General features: G+C 32.7%; 1 protein-coding gene across 2 annotated transcripts; it reads left to right on the top strand.

Moving 5' to 3' along the window:
* The first annotated feature begins 1,885 nt into the window (after positions 1–1,885).
* Positions 1,886–2,733, top strand: LOC149149762 (heavy metal-associated isoprenylated plant protein 12-like). 2 transcript variants are annotated; one of them, XM_089445101.1, is made up of 3 exons: positions 1,886–1,951; positions 2,035–2,110; positions 2,209–2,733. In XM_089445101.1, exons 1-3 carry the CDS (start codon positions 1,943–1,945, stop codon positions 2,511–2,513), a joined length of 390 nt encoding a protein of 129 aa, XP_089301227.1. In that variant the 5' UTR covers positions 1,886–1,942; the 3' UTR covers positions 2,514–2,733. The 2 variants fall into 2 exon arrangements, with proteins under 2 accessions (XP_089301227.1, XP_089301228.1); XM_089445102.1 differs by lacking the exon at positions 1,886–1,951 and having other exon boundaries at positions 1,980–2,110.
* Positions 2,734–21,229: the final 18,496 nt, after the last annotated feature.

Below are 21,229 nucleotides of genomic sequence, written 5' to 3' on the forward strand. Positions count from 1 at the left end.
ATTGACAATATGCTTCATAATCTTTAACGAAGTTAATAAGTTATTAAATAATGATAAATGATTTGAGAGATTTATTTGATAATGGTTTAATTAATGTGATTTCTTAATTGAAGTGGTGATTTTGGGAATCTCTTGGAATCTGACCATTAGAAAAGTCAAATAATTTAATTCTCTTAATTATGAGATTTTAAAATATTGGGGAATTTGCAATCCAACGCTCATTTTATAACCGTAAATATCAAAATATTTTATTAAAATAAAATTTTAAATTGATTTATTTATTTTAATCTTAAAAATTTATATTTTTAATTTTATAGTGGTGTTATTTGGTCCATGTGTGTTATAGTGTGAGGTAGGGGTTGTAGGTTGTATTTGGAAGAGAGGAGTGCTGGAATATTTCCAGTTGCCTCACACATATAGTGTATTATTTGGTCTATATGTGTTATAGTGTCAGGTACGGGTTGTAAATTGTATTTAGAAGAGAGGAGTGTTGGGATATTTGAGTTGCTTCGACACTTATACTGTGGAAGTGGTTTGTGGTTGAGTGTAGGTATGGAATGCCAAAGTGGTAGAGTAGGGTTAGTTGTGGGGGACAGAGGAGAGCCTAGGCCTTTACCTTAGCCTTCCATCACGGATGATGATGGGGATATGGAAGATGGTTTGGAGGAAAAGAAAGATTTAGTTGGAGATTAGGTTGATCAAGCCTTATAGTAAGAGTTGGTAGTGAAGTAATTAGGCTTCTTGGGGATTTAGTTGGAGATCTCGCGTAGGCTTATCAAGTCTCCTAGTTGAAGTTGGTAGTGATGTAATTAGGCCTCTTGAGGGTTTCTATCAATGGGCTTCATAGGATCTGTCATCCGAACAAATTGAGTTGATTGCTTATATCAAAGACTTTAAGAACTCGCAACAAGAAATTCTTGTCCATCTTCTCTTTGAAGCGCAATCTCCACTATATTTAGAAAAATGATTGATTTGGAAACAAAAATTGATTATTTGGAATTCCATGTATATAGGGATATGGTCCACTAAAAACACAGAATGATGAAGCAAATATGGTACCATAATGCCTAGAAAATTTAGTATTTCTTGGACGGTTTATATTCCAATATTTGTGTATCCCTTACGTTATCAAATTCTTGTTTTTTTGTAAATATGTCTTGCAATGTCCTCTCCTCACAAAAAAAATCTTTGTAAAAATGAGATGTATTAGAATTAGATGATGAAAAGCTATCTAATCATGATTAGATTTTTAAAAAAATAATGAAACCAAAATTAGTTGGAAAAAAAATATTTAAAATCTATATTTTAATTTTTAATAAAAGTGAATATATATATAAATAATTACGATGGTACTAAATATAAATAGGTGTTCCTTAACCTAACCTTTTGTATACCTTAAAGGAAGGACAGTTGTTTTGAGATGTGACCATAATGGTTGACTCCTTTTAAATATGATTATGTTTCCAGAGTAATTTTAATGAGGTGTTTTTTTTTAATTCGATGAAATGGTTTTTCCCGTTATGTTTGTTGGTTGTATTTTTATTGAAAAAAAAATTAATAAGTAAATTTAATAATTTAATATTATACTTTTTAATTTCTAATGATATTTTAAAATAAAATAAAAATAAAATAAAAAAAATTCTCTGTTACCTGCGTACTTTTTCCTGGCGTTCACCTGGGCTCGCTGCTTCCGGGAAACTTCCGGGAAGGAAAAATAGGACTAACTTTATGAAAGCTTTAGGTTGAAGAAATCGACAGAAAACGTCATGCATTGTACTAGTGTTGACGTAAGCATGTGCGACTGACGCCGAAATGATTATTTCCTGTAGCCGACTTTATCATCCATTTATACAGTCCTCCGGAGTCAGGGAATGCATATGAAGAAAAGATCTGCTTCGTCGAGAAGGTCTCCAAGGTTATTACATTCCGTCAGCTGCCCCAGATGTCTCAGGTAGGCCACTGGTTATTCATTTCTCCATTTTACTTTTATTTCCTAGAGGGTTTTTGACGTGAATTTTGCGCGTGATGGCGCAGAAAATCGTGTTGAAAGTGCAATTAAATTGCAAAAAATGCAAACAGAAGGCCATGGAGACTGTTGCAGGGGTCGAAGGTATAATTTTCTGTTTATTTACTTATTATGAAGTGGAACTAGGGAATAGCAGTTTCATTGATGCAATGTTTTGTACAAAATTTATGGATCCATTGCAGGCGTTGTGTCGGTGGCAGCTGACTGGAAAGAGCAAAAGATGACTGTAATTGGGGATGCGGATCCGGTGTGCCTCACGGCTAGTCTCAGAAAATTTGGATGCGCTGAATTGATGAGCGTCGGACCTTCTAAAGAACCGGAGAAGAAGCCTGCTGCCAAAGAGCAGGGGGAAAAGAAGCCTGCTGCCAAAGAGGAGCCGCCGAAACAGACACATACTTGTGTCATTATTCCAACAAGCTGCCATTACTACAGCAGCTGCACTTATTACTTGAGCGAGGAAAACCCCAATGCCTGCTGCATCGTCTGAATTTCGTTGTTGCTCGATCTCTCAATATTAGGTCAATATTTGTCTACTATGACTTAGCAATATGATCTGCATGCGGCCACCACTTTGCCTGGCTTGCATTGTGCGAAAGTGTCCACTTTTCTTTTCCTTGAATTGTATAGAGTGTCCATGGATTTCTGGCCTCCAGCTTGGGCACAGATTTCTACCTTATTTGCAGGTATTTTCAGGGGCGTGGACTTATCTCCAATGAGAACGCCTACACATGATTAAATAAATTTTCTTAGGTCAAATTCCAATGTCTTAAGGTTAACCATGAAACCTAGAATCTAATCCTGCGCCACATGGCGTTTTCTTTTGTCTTAACAAATATTTTAAAGTCAACTATCATGCAACGTAGAAGATCTAATCTCACATTATTAAAATGTAGATTTCGCTTTTATATATTATTCCAGTTATGGAAGCTCATTGAATTTTCCTCTTTACACTTATTGAGTTACAAAACGCATATCACGGAATGAGGCCATGCGAGTGTGTGATATCGGTACTTTTTTCTCCCTTCTTTCCTCCCCTCATTTTACTTGATTTTTTTTTAATATGATTTTGGTGATATTATAATATTTGATTTCAAAATTATATTTACAAGAAAAATAAAAAATTTGAATTATATAAGTTCGAACAATTTATAATTGATATTTTCTCAAATTTCAATAATATTTCAAACAAAAGTGATGAGAAATCGACCTTAATACTAAAAACAAAATTAATGAGAAATCGACCTTAATACTAAAAGACAAACTTCGTTAAGTTTAAACTGTTGTTTCTCCCACTTTACAATTAACTGTGAGAATGGTAAAAAAAAATATCATACAATGAGTCACATTTGCTATATCTACACACATTATAATGAATCATTGTTACTGCTTTTATAATTTAATGATTTTCACCTAATCATTTATGATTCAATGATTTTCACTTATGTCTTTTCCACCATTTTTTTCTTCAGTAGGAAAAAAACGTTAAAATCTATTAACAAAATCAGCCATATATAAATCACATTGAGGGCAGCATCTTTCCTATACATCCACCCAAATGAAACATTTAATTATACCTATATCTTATGTCTTTTTATAGTATAGTAAGAATCATTTATGGAATTTTTAATAATTCAAAAAATTTCAAACGAATCTGTCTGTTTTAAACATTTATCTCATCCAATTTCACCTTAAAACTTTTAAGGAAGAAAGCAAAATTTAGAGTTTCTCATCCAGTTTCACCCTCCGAGGAAGAATCAAATTTTGGAGTTTTGCCCATATAAAAATTGTATCCAGCCTAGACGTCTCAATTTACAGAAATTTCAAATGCAATGTGACACTTACAAGTCACCACCACGGAGGACCATCTGCCAAAGCTTTACAATATAGTATAAAAAAATATTTAATGAGAATTTCTGGTTTTGTGGGACAAGAGGGTATAAAGAATGTTGAATAAATTTGTAAAGCTAAAAATTATTAAAATAATTTAATTTTCAAAATTATATATAATTTTAATTTTAATTTAATCTTAATTTTAATTTTAATTTTAAGATGAATATTTATATATTTAATGTATTAATAAATTTATATATAGTATAGAAGAAAAATAACACTATAAAGATAATCTTATAAAAGTATAACAATTATTCAAATTTGGTTTGAAAGGTAAACTGAAGCTTCACACCTATGGAGAAGTATTATATTGGGGTGCTTCATCATAGGATTTGAGGCGGCACAGTTATGCAGACTACTATTGGTTGATTGAGTAGTGTTTATTTTTAACCAATTATATTAAAAACAATAAGTATTATGATTTACATAAATTTAAGTTATAAATTATGTTATATGAATGATGAATAATTATTTTATAATAAAGTATTAATTAGTATATAATTTTATATATATTAGTAGATATAATTTATATAATGATGAATAATTACGTTGCAGAAAAACATTAATTATCATGTATACTTGTGTATATACTAAATAATTTAAAGTAATTTAGATGCTAATAAACATTTTCTTTAAGATAAATAATTATCGATCACAATTTTATATTTTCAAATTGATTAATATTAAGGTAAAACTTGGATGAGGATATAGTTTAAAATCGTTTGTATTTGTATATATTATGTTATTAAGTTATAATTTAAGCTATAATTGTATGATTATGTTGATAAATATGTTTATTTTGGAATCGATTTTTTAGAATTTTAATTTAGTTATTAATAATTTTTAAGTGGATGGTAGGAATTTGAACTTTATATAGTATTTAAAAATTTTCTTAATAGTAGTCATAAATGAACAATTGAAATTTATCTCAAAAATATTTATGATCTTTTATCTTTTTAATTAAATTGATTTATTGAAAAAATATCATATGAACAAGTGTGCCATATGAAATGAGATGTTTTTTCCATGTATATGTTATTAACTCATATATTAATTCTTTTATAATTGATAATAAAAAATAGAATAAAGTTCTTTCTAGTTTTTTCAAATTTGTAAGTTAACATCTAAGTGGTTTTTCAACTAGTGACCTTTTGGCAAGGAGTGCTTTAACAATGCACTCATTCGTTGTCAATCCAAAGCTCTATGGGCTAATTTTTAAAATAAAGCTATAATTTAGTTAATTTTTATTATTTTTTAAGTCTCAGCAACATGAGATGTAACATAAAGCATTTTGATGCTTGTCATGGATTGATGCCTATTAGCATTTTCCACCCATTTAACTTATATTGTTGTACTAATTTTAATCTTATTTAATGTTAAAATTTGATGTGCAAAATGTTTGTCACATAACATTTAATTAAGTATTAATGGAGTACATTAATGTGTAAATGCATAATGGATTACAAGAAAATTAGCAAATTCTATTGAAATCAAAGAGGTGGTTTACTTTTTGGAATTTCAGATGTCATATAGGTAAATATGATGATGGTGATGATGATTAATGACTATTAAAAAATGTTCTTTAGCAAGTGAAAATAAACTAGCGACTGCACTTAGGGGTGCAAAGGAACGCCGATAGGATTAGTGGGGGAATGTAGAAAGCAGTGATCAATTGAAATTTGGATAATTACTTTTTAGAAAATAGTGAGGGAATGGAGCCTCTTGAATTGTTTATACTACACTTATAATGAAAGGAAACAACGCATAACGACAAATATTCACCCTCAAAAGTTTTGTTGAATATCTCTCTCAAACAACCCAAACTCAAAAATTACCAATATTGTATAAGTTTGGTTCATGGATACAAAATATACTTATACAATATATTGGTTCACAATTTCTTGTCTTGTATTGTCATCTTAAATTTGTATGGCGCCAAACATTTCATGGTAACCAATTCTACCATCTTGGGAGTGATCCATGCATCAAGGTTTTCTTGTTGTCTATTATTTAAAAATCTGTGGGGTTCCAACTGTTTTTCCACAAGTTTCTTAATAACAGGGTAGCACATTGCATTTCTATTGAGTTATGGAGTTCATATTCACAATCTATCTAGCTTGTTTTATTCTATAATAAACAACAAAATGCAACATTTCACAATAGAATAAACATCTACAATGTAGATTCTTCACAAACTACCACTATCATTCATCCCTAACCCAATTGCTATAAATATGCAAAACTTTAACCCAAAAATAAAAATATTTTCTTACATTCAAATTAGGGAAACCCCAAATAAAGAAATCACTCAATGACCAAATATTTTAATAAATTGGGTTTAAAAAGAAATAATAAAAAAAAATAGATGCTTGTTTTTTTCACTCTAGGCAAACCTAGACTTTTCAAATATGTGTGTGTGATTTGCTTTATCCAAAGAAGAATATATATTTAGTAGAATGCATACTCTACATTGTCCCTCCATATTAAGGGAGACTAAGACAAAGCGTTTGAAACAAATATAATTTTGAAAATAAATTTAGAGATATGTAATAATGGATGAATATTTATGAATGATCTTTAACAAATAATGGGGTTCAACCTTCTTTCTTATATATATATAGGAACAACAAATCCCAGACGTGTTTTTCACGTAAAGTGCGAAATGGAGAGGAGAAAACAACATATTAATGTAAAATGATTCTATGCATGGATACAAATTTTAGATATAAAGAATTATAACATGAACTAAATCTAGTGCATACTAAATAATAATAATTTATAATTTAATTATTGAGATTTAAATAAAGAGATGGTAATCTCTATTTTCCAAAAACAAAAGCAAAAAAATCTTAATTATGAACCTAAATCATATAATAAACATGATACATGATACACCTTGATAATTCAGACTGATTGGGGTAATTTTCAATTGTAGTATATTTTATATATGGATACAATTGAGTGGCCTCTACCCCATTCGATCCAATTCAAAATTTATTTGACTGTATTTCACAAAAGTTTAGTGGTAAAGCATTAGCGAAAAGTATTGTGTCTTTGCAACAACATTTTTTATAGCCCATCCTACAGTTTACATAAAAATAAAATGAAAGAAGATTATTAATATGGATATATTTCATAGTGTGTTAGAACTACTAACCTTGAATTGATTTGAATGTTTTGTCTTTGGGTACATATACCTATAACCTTGAATTGATTTGAATATTTCCTCTTTGGGTACATATACCTTATTTATAGTCTTTTCAATTTTGGTCTCTCATAGACCCACAAGCTCATTCACAGACAAAGTTTTTGCAGGAGGCCTCATGTACAGAGTCTTGTTCAATGTTCTAGGATCATCCACTATATTGATTGTGTAAGTTACAACATCTTCCTCAACCTCACACACAACTACAAATTTAAAAGACAACATAACGCTAAATGAGACTTTCATATTGAACTTCATAAAAAAAACATGAGATATCAAATTCACTTTCAAATCAAATAGTTCTAATTAAGGCTTACAAGTGGTACATCAAGATAGTTGGATGGAAAATGAATATCAAAGAAGAAAAGTCCATCCTGATATGGAGTCCCAGCTGCTCCAACAATCACATGGTTGAGAAAATCCATCCTATCCTCATAGATTCTAAAAAAAATAGAACTTTTCCAATGAATTCAAAGTTAAAAATGGCACATGTCCAATGAATGCAGAGTTTCTCTATGATAAATTAGAGCAACTTTATTTTTAACAACCAAAGGGCATGAAACATTGTTTTCCTATGAGTAACCAGATAAGTTGCACAAAAGCACACCTAAAATATCTTCAACATCCATCAACCAAAGACCAAAGAGCTTTCTTGACAAATTTGTAACATGGTCTCATTAAAACATTTACATACAATATAGCATGAAAGATATGAAAAGCTTTTTTTTCATGTTTAACCCAAGTTAAAATTGAAAATAAGGAAAAAGAATATTTATTACTTATGGATAAACCATATTAGTTCGCAATACCAAGATTTCTTCCTTGCCATGCTACTTCTAAAGAGATATGTGCATTAGAAAGGGAAGGGGTGACTAGGAACTAGACAAGGAATAGTTCTCTGTGATCTAAAAATTGTTGTTTTATCATAATGCATTCACATGTCCAAATTGCAATAGACATGAAATAACAAGGTACGAAAAAATGTTCAATTTCTAAGACATGATGTTTTATCTCAATAATGTATAACAAAGGCTTAAAACATGCTACCTGTAACAAAATCCACACAAGCTCAATGCTCCCAAAACGTGCAGCTTCAAGGAAGAATTAGTTGACATTATCAACCCCTCCTTCAACAATAATTCATAATAAGCCTTGCATTGCACTTGCAACAATTACCAATGCCCAACCTGGATCTATTGCACTAGAAAAGAGTGTAAGGGGAAAACAAGTTGCATCAAATGCTTTTGTGAAGTATTTTCATGTCAACTAGTCATCTTTAAAGGAATTTAATGACAGAATGCAACTGTATTTGGTTCAACACAAGCAAATTCCTCTAAAGGAATTTATTGATAGAATGCAACTAGATTTGGTTCAACATATGCGAATTTATTCATCCCCATTAATTCCTTTTGGAAGATTATTGTAATCATAATGGTTCTTACCAGATTAATCATTAGGATCAGATTGGAAGCTATAACATTTTGTAATAGAAATGATAAACAAAATAAATAGTAACACCATGAGCAACACTTCTCTTTTCCTAGCTTAACTACCAAACTTCTACAAAAAGTGTTATTTTTCCACCCCACTTTTGGCAGTCTATTGCAGATTCCACCTCAGTAGCCCAATGTTCCTTTTCCACCCAACTTTTGGAAATTTATCCCAAAATCCACCCCCCAACCCAGGGCTATGAAAGCAACAAGGAAGGAACTCTACCTATCCACCATAAACTCCTCCACACAACCCAACTGATAGTAGTGCTCAAATGGGTTCCACCAAGCACAATAATCCATATTCAACCAGCAATAGTCTCCCTGGTCATCCTTTCATAACAACAGGAAAGGAAATCCCTTCTGTACAAACAGTCCCCTCTAAAATTTCCTTTATGTCTGGTGCTCCACTGTTGGGAATGGAATCTCTTCTATTGGTTTCTATAGCCACCTCAGGGATAAGCAGCAAGGTTGCACCTACATATTTCTAAATGTATTCACATGTATCCTTGGTCACATGCTCCACATATGGATGGTGGTCACCCTAGAATAATATGTTCGAGGACAAGAATGGACAACAAGAGAGATGAACAAGGAAACAATAAGCAAAGAACCCAGGCACCAAAAGCATAACTAATAAACCTACGACAGAAATAAGAAGGATGAATGAAAAAACAATAAGCAGAGAAAGTTACCTGGCTTCAAAACCACAACTAATATACTTCCAAGGAAAACATGACCATGTACCCTCTCAAGAGGAACACCTATCCTTTGCTTGGACAACTAACTCTCATGGTTGATACGCCTTTAGTTAATCCTAAAAAGAGATCAAAGAACTTAGGGTACACTTAGAACATAATCCCTCTCGTGCACTCATAATCCATTCTGATCACTCATAGCCCCCCACTCTGCTCACTCATAGCATTTAGTGGTTGTAAGATTATAATCATAATGTATCTACATACAAACCAAAATACACCACAGAAATGGTTACCACCTCGCTAGTGAATAGATATCGCATAAAAGCATGCTTAAAAATAAAACCACATGTACCGGCCTCTTTCCAAGTTATCATTAAATATACACACTGATCCGTAAAATTTCAACACATAATGATCCTCTTAATTTTACTGGGTTATTACACTGGGATCAAAATAATGTAAAAAAACACAAAAACAATATCCAATTGTACTTGATTTTGATTTTTTTAGGTTATCTTGTTCACACATTTTCTAATTCTTATGCGACGCAAGTTAACAGTTTTCTTTCTCTTAACTTGCAATGAACTACTGAATTAGTAAAATAATAAATTGCATATGAGCTAGGCTTGTTTTTATTTTCTATAAATCCACAAACAAACTAGGTTTTGAGAAGGATATTTTCTTGATAGCTAGCTAATAAATCCATTTCTAAAATCTAGAATCAATTTTTACTGAGCATTCTTTCTTTTGGTTCAAGTACCCATGTCCAAGGAATTTTCATTCATCAAATATGGAGTAAGAGAATAATACTAGGTTTCAGGGAATTTATGGCTTCCCTAAAGCATTCCATTTCTATTTACCTATTTTTGTCTCTATTTGATCACAGTAAGCACTAATAGCAGGTTCACTTATACATTCTACATCAAACAACAATCCATGAAGGATGAATCCATTCGTACTTGAAAAGTTGTCAAAACGCTTTTCTTGTAAACTACAGATAGCTTAGAACATTTCTCACAAATGGGAAAGCAAATCCCTTCTTTGAAAGGGTAAAGGAAAGCCCATTTCTAAGGCCATTTCTATTATAATACTCCAGATTTATATTTACAGCTTGATTATGGTACAAGGATTGTTTCCTCATCTAATTTTCCTAGATCTTTGCATCCTAAGAGGAATATTGCAAATAATTTTACAAGGCACTCTCAAGTTACTGACAATATACCACAACCCATCCAATGTTAGAATCTATTGAATTGTTTGTCACAACTAGTTCCACAATGTGAATTACCTCAAATCACGAGGATACAATCTTACATGATTGAAAAAATATGTGTGGAAGTGCAGTAAGTAGCTAGCTAGTTGAGATACTCAAACTACATCCTAGATTACACCTGAATCTTTGTAGCCCTTGACTATGATCTACACAATATTGTGGAAGAAATTACTTTGTGTTTTGATTATATTCTTTTTTCTTCTCTTAAAACATCTTCGCAATTTTTGGTTTCTGGGATCACAGGTGCAGTTCATTTTTTCTTGCTTGCATTAAACATCACTCATATGAAACAAAACCCACTCCACACTTTGACTTTGAAAATCTTGAAGCAAAGAATTTGTTTTCTTTGCAAAAATTAACAGTTGATGCTTCTAGCAGCCCATGGCTCACAATACCTTATAAATCTTTGAGTACCTTCTACCTGGAATTTGATACAAAATAAGCTTTCATACTTTGTGTATGTACTTTACCTGTCTATGCTTGTTCCACACAGGTTCCACTACCTTTGACATGAGGGCACATCTCACCTTCAACACTTTTGTTTGAATTTTTCTTTGAATCCTCAAAGAATGAATCCCTTCCATTTATTTTAGAGAACATGTCATCTCCACATTAAAATCTCCGAGGAAAACAATCTTATGTGAACAAATCTCTAAAAATCATATTTATTATTTATGGATAAACCATATTAGTTCGCAATACCAAGATTGTCTCCAGGCCGTGGTACTGCTAAAGAGATATGTGCATTAGAAAAGGAAGGGGTGACTAGGAACTAGATGAGGACTAGTTCTTTGTGATCTAAAAAATATTGTTTTATCATATGGCATTCACATGCCTGAATAGCAGTAGACAAGAAATAAAAAGGTACAATAAATATTCAATTGCTAAGACATGATGTTTTATCTAAAAAATAGATATCAAGGGCTAAAAGCATGCTACCTGTAACAAAATCCACACAAGCTTAGTGCTCCCAAAATGTATAGCTTCAAGGAAGTACTAGTTGACATTATCAGCCCCTCCTTCAACAAGAATTCCTAACAAGTCTTGCATTGCACTTGCAACGATTCCCAATGCCCAACTTGGATCTATTGCACTAGAAAAGAGTATAAGGGGAAATAAATCTGCATCAAATGCTTTTGTGAAGACTTTTCCTATCAACCAGTCCCTTGCAAGATCTAAAAAGGTCTTGAAGGCTGATAACTACAATTGGATCTCAAAGGTTGAGCTATGCATTACTCTGTATCCACTTCCGTGGCCACGAGAATGAGAGCCAATGCACTTGAGAGCACATTCAGTGAATATTTGTACTTTTGTAGTAGCTTCAGCCTTGAACACCTCGTCACCATTGCACTCCTAAAGATGTTCTCACAACCTGTCAACAAGGTTTGCATATAGTGTTATTTCCAATCATCACTAGTTCCAATCATTAGATTTAGTTGTCTGTTACATTTACTCTCAGATGCAAAATCAAAATCTTATGTTGTTCTTGTTTGGATTTTTGTTACATCACAGGCTACAACATTAACAAGCATGTTTATCTTAAATTATACTTCTTCCTACTCAACAAAATAGCACCAATTAAAAGTTCATTCAATAAATTAACCTAGTTGATAACATACGTGAAAAGGGAGCAGTGCCTGGTCTAGTTTTCAATCGTTTCAATCGTACTTAAAATTCACATTCTTCTTCCACAACATGAATGATGAAGAAGTCTCCTCTAACGACTTTTACTTCAAGTAACATTAGTATATTAAGGACGTGCCCACACAAAAGATGTCAGGGTTATGACAACACAATTTTTTTACCGAATTGTCTATATGTGATAAGTTACAGAGATAACTATCAAAGAAACATGATGATTAATTAGCCACTAGAAATCTAATTGATTTTTTTATTACTCTCTCTATTTAAAATTTGTAGTATCGTAGCAAACCTTGATAGAAGGAAATGCACAACTTTAAAGAGAATACATATAACAAAATCAAAATCACGGAGAATGATGTTTCACCAACTTTCAAAATTAATTATGAAGCTGAGAAAAGATAAAAAAGAATGAAGAAAATACATATGCATTACAATGGATTTGGCACCCTTAAATGGTCGAGAAAATATTGGTTTTCAAATTCAATAACTTCCACAAACCCACTATTGACTTCCCAACAGGATCCTCAAGGAAATAAGTTGCAGTGGGAAGAAATACACCGAGAACTTCCAAATGGCTTTCAACCACAAGACTAAAATGCCTCCCGTTCACCTCACTTCACCTAATCACAAATCAAAAGATTCTAGAACGTTCCCGAATGCAGATAAGGTATCAACCAAAAGAAAATTCTTGAGTTTAGAATACTTGATCCTAAATCACCCGAGAAAATTTTCATCAAATAGAGAGAACCCAAATTTAAAAAAAAGGAATTTGCTAAGTATGTCCAGGACCGAGTAGATTCTGATATATATAAAATATATTAAGTGGAGAGAAAATTAAAACTAAAGAAATGACAGGAAGTTGAAACATATATAGAGGAAAGTCGGCTAAAAGAGAAATAAAAATTAACAAAAATAAGAAGAACCGAGTTCAGAGAATGACTAAAATTATAAATGGAAAATACCCAACTAATAAATAAATATAAAATAATTGAAATGACAAGAACCCAATTCATAACAGGGACTATAACAGTAGGATTACCTCCAAAAGCGCCTGGATAAAGCACAAATCAGTCACAGAAATGGCATTTGGTGGCACCCTGAATCAAAGATTGATGAAACGAATATACCTAATGTGAGTAAAAATGAAATCAAAGCTCAAATTTAGTGCTATTTTTAGTGGGTAATGACCATAACCAAGATCTATGACCCTTCCTTTAATTTTAGGGAACCATTTCACTAAATATTACCTATTTATCCCTTTAAATACTTCACTAACCATCCCCAAAATTGTAGAAAACCCCTCAAGGATTTCAAGCTTAATGTCATTCATATACTATTTGTGTCCTTGGTTATGTCATAATCATTAACTAAATAAAGAAAGAGGGGATTATTTCAATTGGCTTAGCAGGAGACAGAGGGGGGAGGTTACTGAGAATGCCCCATCAATGTTGAAATTGGAGTAGACATCAAAGATCCATCGGTAGGACTCGAACTCATGACTCCTTCACTGCTTATGAAAGCGACGATATGTCATAATCTGTTGTTGAGACCAACATAAAATAGTTTTTCAGAGCAGAGGCAACATGCAACACTGCACTGCTTCTTGAATTGTTGTTGGGTGATCAAAACCCCGACAAGAGGAAAAGTTGTTGGGTAGTATGAGAAAAGAAATAGACTATGAGTTTATAGCTCCTTCCATGCTGGGTTAGACTTTGCGTTTATAGCTTTTCTGATCTAATATCAAGCAGGATAAATCCAGAAGTTAAATACACTATGAGAAAACTTGCAAGCATCCCCGTGGTGGCAAGTTCCCTTTTCTGAAATCAGGACAAGCATTTCCATAAAAATGAAAGTGGCGAGGATCATGTATTCTTGCCTTCTCACTCGAGTGAATGAAGTGTCACTCAATCCAAAAAGGTTTCACAACATCTCCCACTACAGAAGCTTATGGAGTTTAGCATAGCTTTCAATCAACCTTGCACGTTCGGGTGAGAGAAGAGGAGTTACGTATCAAATCTGGATAGGAAAGAATGACAAAATGAATCTCTTAGTTTCACTAAGTGAACAAATTTTACCCACTCCAAGCCCACAAATAAAACACCTATCGACGTAAAAATGAAAGTAAAAATTAATTAGAATTTTTTAACATTTTATTTTAAAAAGAGACACTCCTAAACTACACATTTTTACCAAATATAAATATGATTTTTATATATTTATAAAATAAAATCTAGAAATAATCAATAATAATAATCCTGTAAAATATAAAATATGTATATTTTCAAGTACTTTTAATTAAAATCCACTAAAAGAATCCATTGACAATATTTTTTTTTATATATATATGACGCTTCACTTTCAGTTCATTTGAAACAACTTTTAGTATTTTAAAACAAATAATTTGAAGAGATTGATATTTTTGGATGTTTATTGCTTTCTTAGAAGGGATTGGGCCAAGAATTTGCATCCGGCTACCACTGGCTACTATACACAGTACTATAAATCATTTTCACTTTTCAAAAATTTGGATTTCCCAAAAATGGGAAAACGGTCTCGGATTTGAACCTCCGACCTTGTTGTCATTGAACTGAGCATTTCATTATCACTCTATTTTAGTGAAAAAAGAGGTCTATTATAAGGATAAATCCTATCTGATAGTAAAAAAAAATTCCTTGATAAACAACTAAGTGTGTAGAGATGGTATTTGTTATTAAACCAGCTCACAAAAAGATAGAAATGATAGATTAACCACTTGAAAGTAAGCCTCTTCAAGGGGGAAACCTCCTTTACATTACACAAATGAACAATTCTTGGATGATACAAATATCAAGACCTCATTTCTATATATAGGAGTCTAAGAGGTCCCAATATAATCAAAGTCTACATAAAAATAATATTGTAGGGGCACAACAATAACAATAGTGGGCTTCTATGGGCCATAATAATAACAACATGGGGACTATATGGGCACAATAATACAGTAAGGGGGTTGCACTAATAATTGTAAGGGGTCACACTAGTAGTATAGGGACCTAACATGTCCATCTCCTTCAAAACGTGTTGTCCTCAACACTTGAGTAGTTATGGATGTTTCTGTATAAAATTCTCATCCTCCCATGTGGAGTCTTCAACGGTTAAGTTCTTCCACTTGATGAGATACTCTAAAATTGATCGATTCCGTAGATGTCGATTTCTTGTTTTTGTGACTGCTTCCAGTTCCAATATGTTTTTTCCTTCCTCATTAAGTTCTGGAAATATTGTTTGAACTAGGATCTTCTCACCGATAACCTTCTTTAAGAATGAAACATGGAAAACTAGGTGCACTTGGGAAGATGCAGGAAGCTCCAATTTGTATGTTATAGTACCAATCTTTTGTAACACCTTAGTCAAACCATAATACTTTGGTGATAATTTATTATCCTTCTTAGGGTTCTTGAGGGACATTTTCTTGTGTTGTTGTAGTCGTAGAAATACTCAGTCACCTACACCAAAACTTATTTCGCTGCGATGTTGATCTGCCTGTTGTTTCATTCAATTATGTGTCAAAGTGAGGTTATCCTGTAAGAGTTTGAGAACTTGTTGTTGATGCTCGATGTGATCTTCCACTGCTTGAACCTTAGAATTTTATTTTAAATATGATGTGATGGATGGTGGGTGATATCCATAAAGTGCCATAAATGGGGTCATTTTTGCTGTAGTATGGAAGGAGGTGTTATACCACCATTCAGCTAGAGGCAACCACTTGACCCATTGTGTCTCTTTATCAGATACAACGCAATGAAGATATCCTTCCAAATATTTGTTCACTATGTCAGTTTTGCCATCAGATTGAGGATGATAAGATGATATATGAGCTAACTGAGTACCCAAATATTCCACCTCTTATACTCCAAAGAAACATTTGGAACTTTTTGCATATAGTTGTTTCTCCTCCAATAGTTTGAGCACCATGTCAACATGTTTAACATGATCATTCCAAGACTTGTTGTAGATTAGTATATCATCAAAAAATACTAACACAAATTTTCTAAGGGTTTGAAAATGGAGTTCATCAAACCTTGAAATATAGAAGGTGCATTGGTAAGGCCAAAAGGCATGACCAAAAATTCATAATGACCCTCATGAGTTCTACATTTTTTTTTTGAAATGTCTTCAGTCTTCATTCTGATTTGATGATATCCTGAACGAAGATCCAACTTGGTGAAGTAAATTTCTCCTTGTAATTCATCCAATAATTCATCAATGACAGGAATGGGAAATTTATCTTTAATAGTAAGCTTTTTGAGCTCCCTATAATCCAGACACATGCACCATGATCCATCCTTCTTGTGTACTAATACCATTGGATTAGAAAAAGAACTATGACTAGGTTGAATTTACCAACCTCTAGCATTTCTGCAACCATACGTTCAATTTCACTCTTTTGGGAATATGGATATTTGTAAGGCCTAATGTTTGGGGGAACACTTCCTAGAATCAAATGAATAGCATGATCATGATCATGAATAGGTGGGAGGCCTTTGGGAGTCTCAACTACCTTGGAATGAATTTCCAAAATGTTTTGGAGATCTAGAGAAACATATGATTTCGATGTGGGAATCTCTAGTGAACATAATTGTGCAATTACGCCTCGTTGTTATTTCTTTAGAATATTTGTCATGCTGTTAGAGTTGATTATATTTCCTAGTTTCTCTTCGATACCCCTTAATTCAACTTCCTTTGCTTCCCAAAAAAAATTCAGGAAACGTTCTTTAAAATTAAAATCTATCGTACCCAATGATTGTGGCCATTGGACTCCTAGTACAACATCTTCACAACCCATGGGAATGGAAAGAATTGGACTATTCAAGACATATTCTCCCATGGATAGCTTGATATTATGGCACTTTCTAGAGAAATTTATGGTTCCTCCATTTGCAACCATTACTTGAAACTCTAGTGCTAGATATAGGAAGCAATTCAAATCCTTGGCTATCTTACAATGAATAAAATTATGGGTACTACCCGAATCAATCAACACTATTACCTTTTTCTTCTTGATATGGCCTTCTATCTTGAGAGTTTGAGGAGTGGTAATTCATGTCAATGCATTACAAGATATGGTCAGATTCATTTCTTCTTTCTTTGGGATTGGTTGTTGGTGTATATCCTCTTCTTTGGACATTTCTTGTTCCTTTTCTTGCTCCTCTTCCCCATCTATGTAAATTAATTTCTTCTCAACACGCTTATGACCTTTAGTGTATTTTCTATCACAATTTTAACAAATCCCTTTTGCTATTTTTTCTTCAAATTGTTGTGGTGTCAACCTTGTAGGTGGTGAAAGGCTAGGAGAAACAACGCTTCCATCTTTATAGTTGTGAGTGGTAGGCTTCCTTGTTGCCATAATTTTGCTTTCCATTTTTCTTGCCAACCCGAATGCCTTCTACAATGAATTAGGTTTCCAAAGGTGAACCTCATGTTCGATGTATCCTTTAAAGTCCCTATGAACACATCAATCATATGCTCCTTTGGAATATATTTTACCCTTATATTCAATTTTTGGAAGTCCTTAATGTGCTCCATCATTGAAACCTATTGTTTTAGATTTATCAATTCGCTAAAAAAAGTGTTTCTTTTTGTATCCGCATAATGTGCTATCATTTATTCCATAAAAATTTCCCAAGTGAAAAATTGTTTACGAGAGAAAAGCCATCCATACCATACAAACTGATTTGGCTCCAAATATAAAGTTGCAATGCGTACCTTTTGTGTGTTTTGCACATTATGGAGATCAAAATATTGCTCCATTTGTAGTATCCATGCTATGGGGTCCTTGCCTTCAAATTTCCTCATATCGATCTTTGGAACATGGTGGGTCTTCAATCCAATGTTAGAGTCTATGAAATCATGATTAACATTTCCTTTGTTCTCACCATGAGTTTCCTTTACTACCCTTTCGCCATTAGTAAGCATTTCTTGTAGCAAATTTGTCAAATATGTCTTCAAATATACCATGTTTCCTTTAAGTTTTTCTTCTATACCATCCATCTTGTCTTCCACGCCCTTTGAATTCCCTCAAACTAATTTTTTAACCGAACGTATGCAAAACTTTAAAAAACCTACACATATTTTTTCACTTTGTAGGAGCTCGATATTGAATCTATGATATCTCTCTAATTTTGGATCTCCAAGATCTTAAATTGTGTCTTGCGGTAGCCCTATGAGTCTCATTTCCAACCACACATGCCTAATAAATATTGGATTCTCCAAGGAATAGTTATGATAAATCTCCCACGATGGCCTGATTATTGACTAGTTCATTCGAGCGAACTTGTACGAAGCCCCACATGTCATTGTTTCGACCTTAGGACCTAAAACCAATACAAAGAAAACTACATGTCGTCCTGTTTCTTTAACTTCTTACGAAATTTCAATATGATGCTTAGAGAGAAAGTTATGAATATTTTCCCCAGGTCACCTGTTTTGGATGTAATCCGTGAGCCTGCGAAAACCCTAAATGTCTTGGACCATATCTCTGAAAATATAGTGAAACAAGATCTGAAATTTGGGCCTGAGATTCATCAGGATTTCGATTCAAATGGGTTTTAATTTTAGAGATTGAACCTTCGTATAGAAACAATTATAGCTAAAATTCAACGATGATATGTTTGTGATGTCTTTAATCATGTTGTGTAGTTGCAACTATGATGATATCTCTGAAACTATAGATAAGATCTGAAATTTAGACCTAAGATTCATAATGATTTCATCTCAAATGGTTTTTTTTAGCTTCTGAAGCTTCGTAGAGAAAATGTTATATCTAAAATTCCACAATGACTTGTTTGGTGCAACGAAACCCTAGAATCCAAAGCTTTGATACCAAATGTTTTGAAACAAGCTCACAAAAAGATAAAAAAGATAGATCAATGACTTAAAAATAAGCCTACTCAAGGGGGAAACCTCCTTTACATTACACAAATGAGCAATTCTTGGACGATACAAATGACAAGACCTCCTTTCTATATATAAGTGTCTAAGGGGTCCTAATACAATCAGAGCCTACGTAACAATAATATTGTAGGGGCACAACAATAACAATAGTGGGCTTCTATGGGGCATACTAATAACAACATGGGGACTATATGGACACAGTAATACAAGAAGGGGGTTGTACTAATAACAATAAGGGGTTACACTAGTAGTATAAGGACCTAACATTATTGATTAATAACATTTTCTCCCTTTTCCTCTGAACAATTATTTTATGATGAGGGAGACAAATAACTGAGTAGAGTTGGTATTGGTTAATAACATTTTCTCCCTTTTCCTTCGAAAAATTATTTTATGATGAAGGATACAGCTAAGTGTGTAGAGATGGTCTTTGATTGAGATTAATTGTGTTCAATTTTGTTTGATTGATAGTTATGGTGGTTCTGGGTGGAATGTGACAATTATTGAATTATTATATTATCATCCAGTGAATAAGATGAAAATGATTTATTCTCATCCGAGATGGAAAGGAGGTAAGTCAATTATTGACTTACTACATATTTAGTATTTGCCTTGGTTGGTCATCCTACACTTAGAGTGCCTAAAAACATATATTATGAAAACATTTTTGGTAAGGATTTTTGAAATTATAAATTTGATTGTAATTTGTAAAATATATATGTTTCATGTATAGTTTAGAACACTGAACCTATTTATATATTAAAAAGAACATTTTAACTAACTAAAATTTATGATTTTATTTGACTTTTATCACCAAGTTCTAAACTTGAAAAACATAAAATTTATCACCAAATTCCCAACTTGAAAAGTACAAATGAGTAATAATGAAGTTATTTAGAAAGAGCTTGCTTCTTTCCACTAGAAACTCACGATATCATTTTTAATAAAAATTATGAATCTAAATTGTTTAAAATGTGTTTTTGAATATATAAATTGATTGAATACTAAGTAAAATATTTCATTAGATTTTTGCAAATTTCATTAAAATTGACCAAAAATGGTTGAACGAAAAGGGCGACTAATATTTAGAGTACAAGAAACCGGTTACATGGGGTACATTGAAACAGGGATGCCTTTTCACAGAGCCATGAATAATGTCAACCTACCTTTTGGCCTTTTAATAAGTATTCATGAGTATGGCTCCACGTGGTAAGTGAAAATCGGGATGTTGATGAGGTGGGCCAAAGTATTATGAAATAATGAACTGAAAATGTTTTGTCTTTGGTTTCATATACATCATCTATCACTAAAAAGTTTTTAAATATTGTTGTTAAAAAGAACTGACTAAAGAAATAAGGACAATTGGGATGTACAAGTTTCAACGTAGATTGTCAGTCATTGAAAAGTTTGTAAAGCTTGCCATTTAGAAAAGAAGATTAAAAAACGAAGAAAAAATGGTGATTTCCATGGAATTCAAAAGGTAGACTGTCTTTCATGTGGCAATTTAGCGATAAAAAAAATATAACTACGACTCTTCAATACCCATCAACAATATTTGTTGTAAAGGGAACATTTGTTGGTCACAGTGAATCATCAAAGTCTAAAAAATTTATATTATAAGACAATAAAAGATTTTAGTCAAAAAATGCATTACCTTTAATGATGATGCAACCTTTGGGATGTGTAATACCCCTACATAAAACTTTTTTTATTGGAATTATTATAGTAATAATTTCGTTTGATGAGGAGGACGGGAGATGGAGCGGTCATGCAGCTCAGGAACCCTGACTGAGAAGGGTTAGGGCTTTCCCTCATCATCTGTTGTAGAGACCATAGTCTCCCACGACCCTTGGATTGTCGGCTTCACCGCTACGATTGACAGGCTAACCATTCACATATGTGTTGTCAATTGGCAACCCTACCATCTTGCGTTATCGTTGTTATTGTCTGCGGTATGTTGGAAATTGATGTTGACGTGGTTGACTACTAAGAGGATCCAGACCCTGATGAATCCATCTGTACAAGCCCTAATTTTGTGCCGGAGTCGATGGATAACTGACCTTTGGGCAC

The sequence above is a fragment of the Pinus tabuliformis genome, chromosome 9 (genome assembly GCF_031772625.1).
Source record: "Pinus tabuliformis cultivar Carrire ecotype Pingquan chromosome 9, CPIR1, whole genome shotgun sequence".
In the NCBI taxonomy this organism is placed as follows: Eukaryota; Viridiplantae; Streptophyta; class Pinopsida; order Pinales; family Pinaceae; genus Pinus; species Pinus tabuliformis.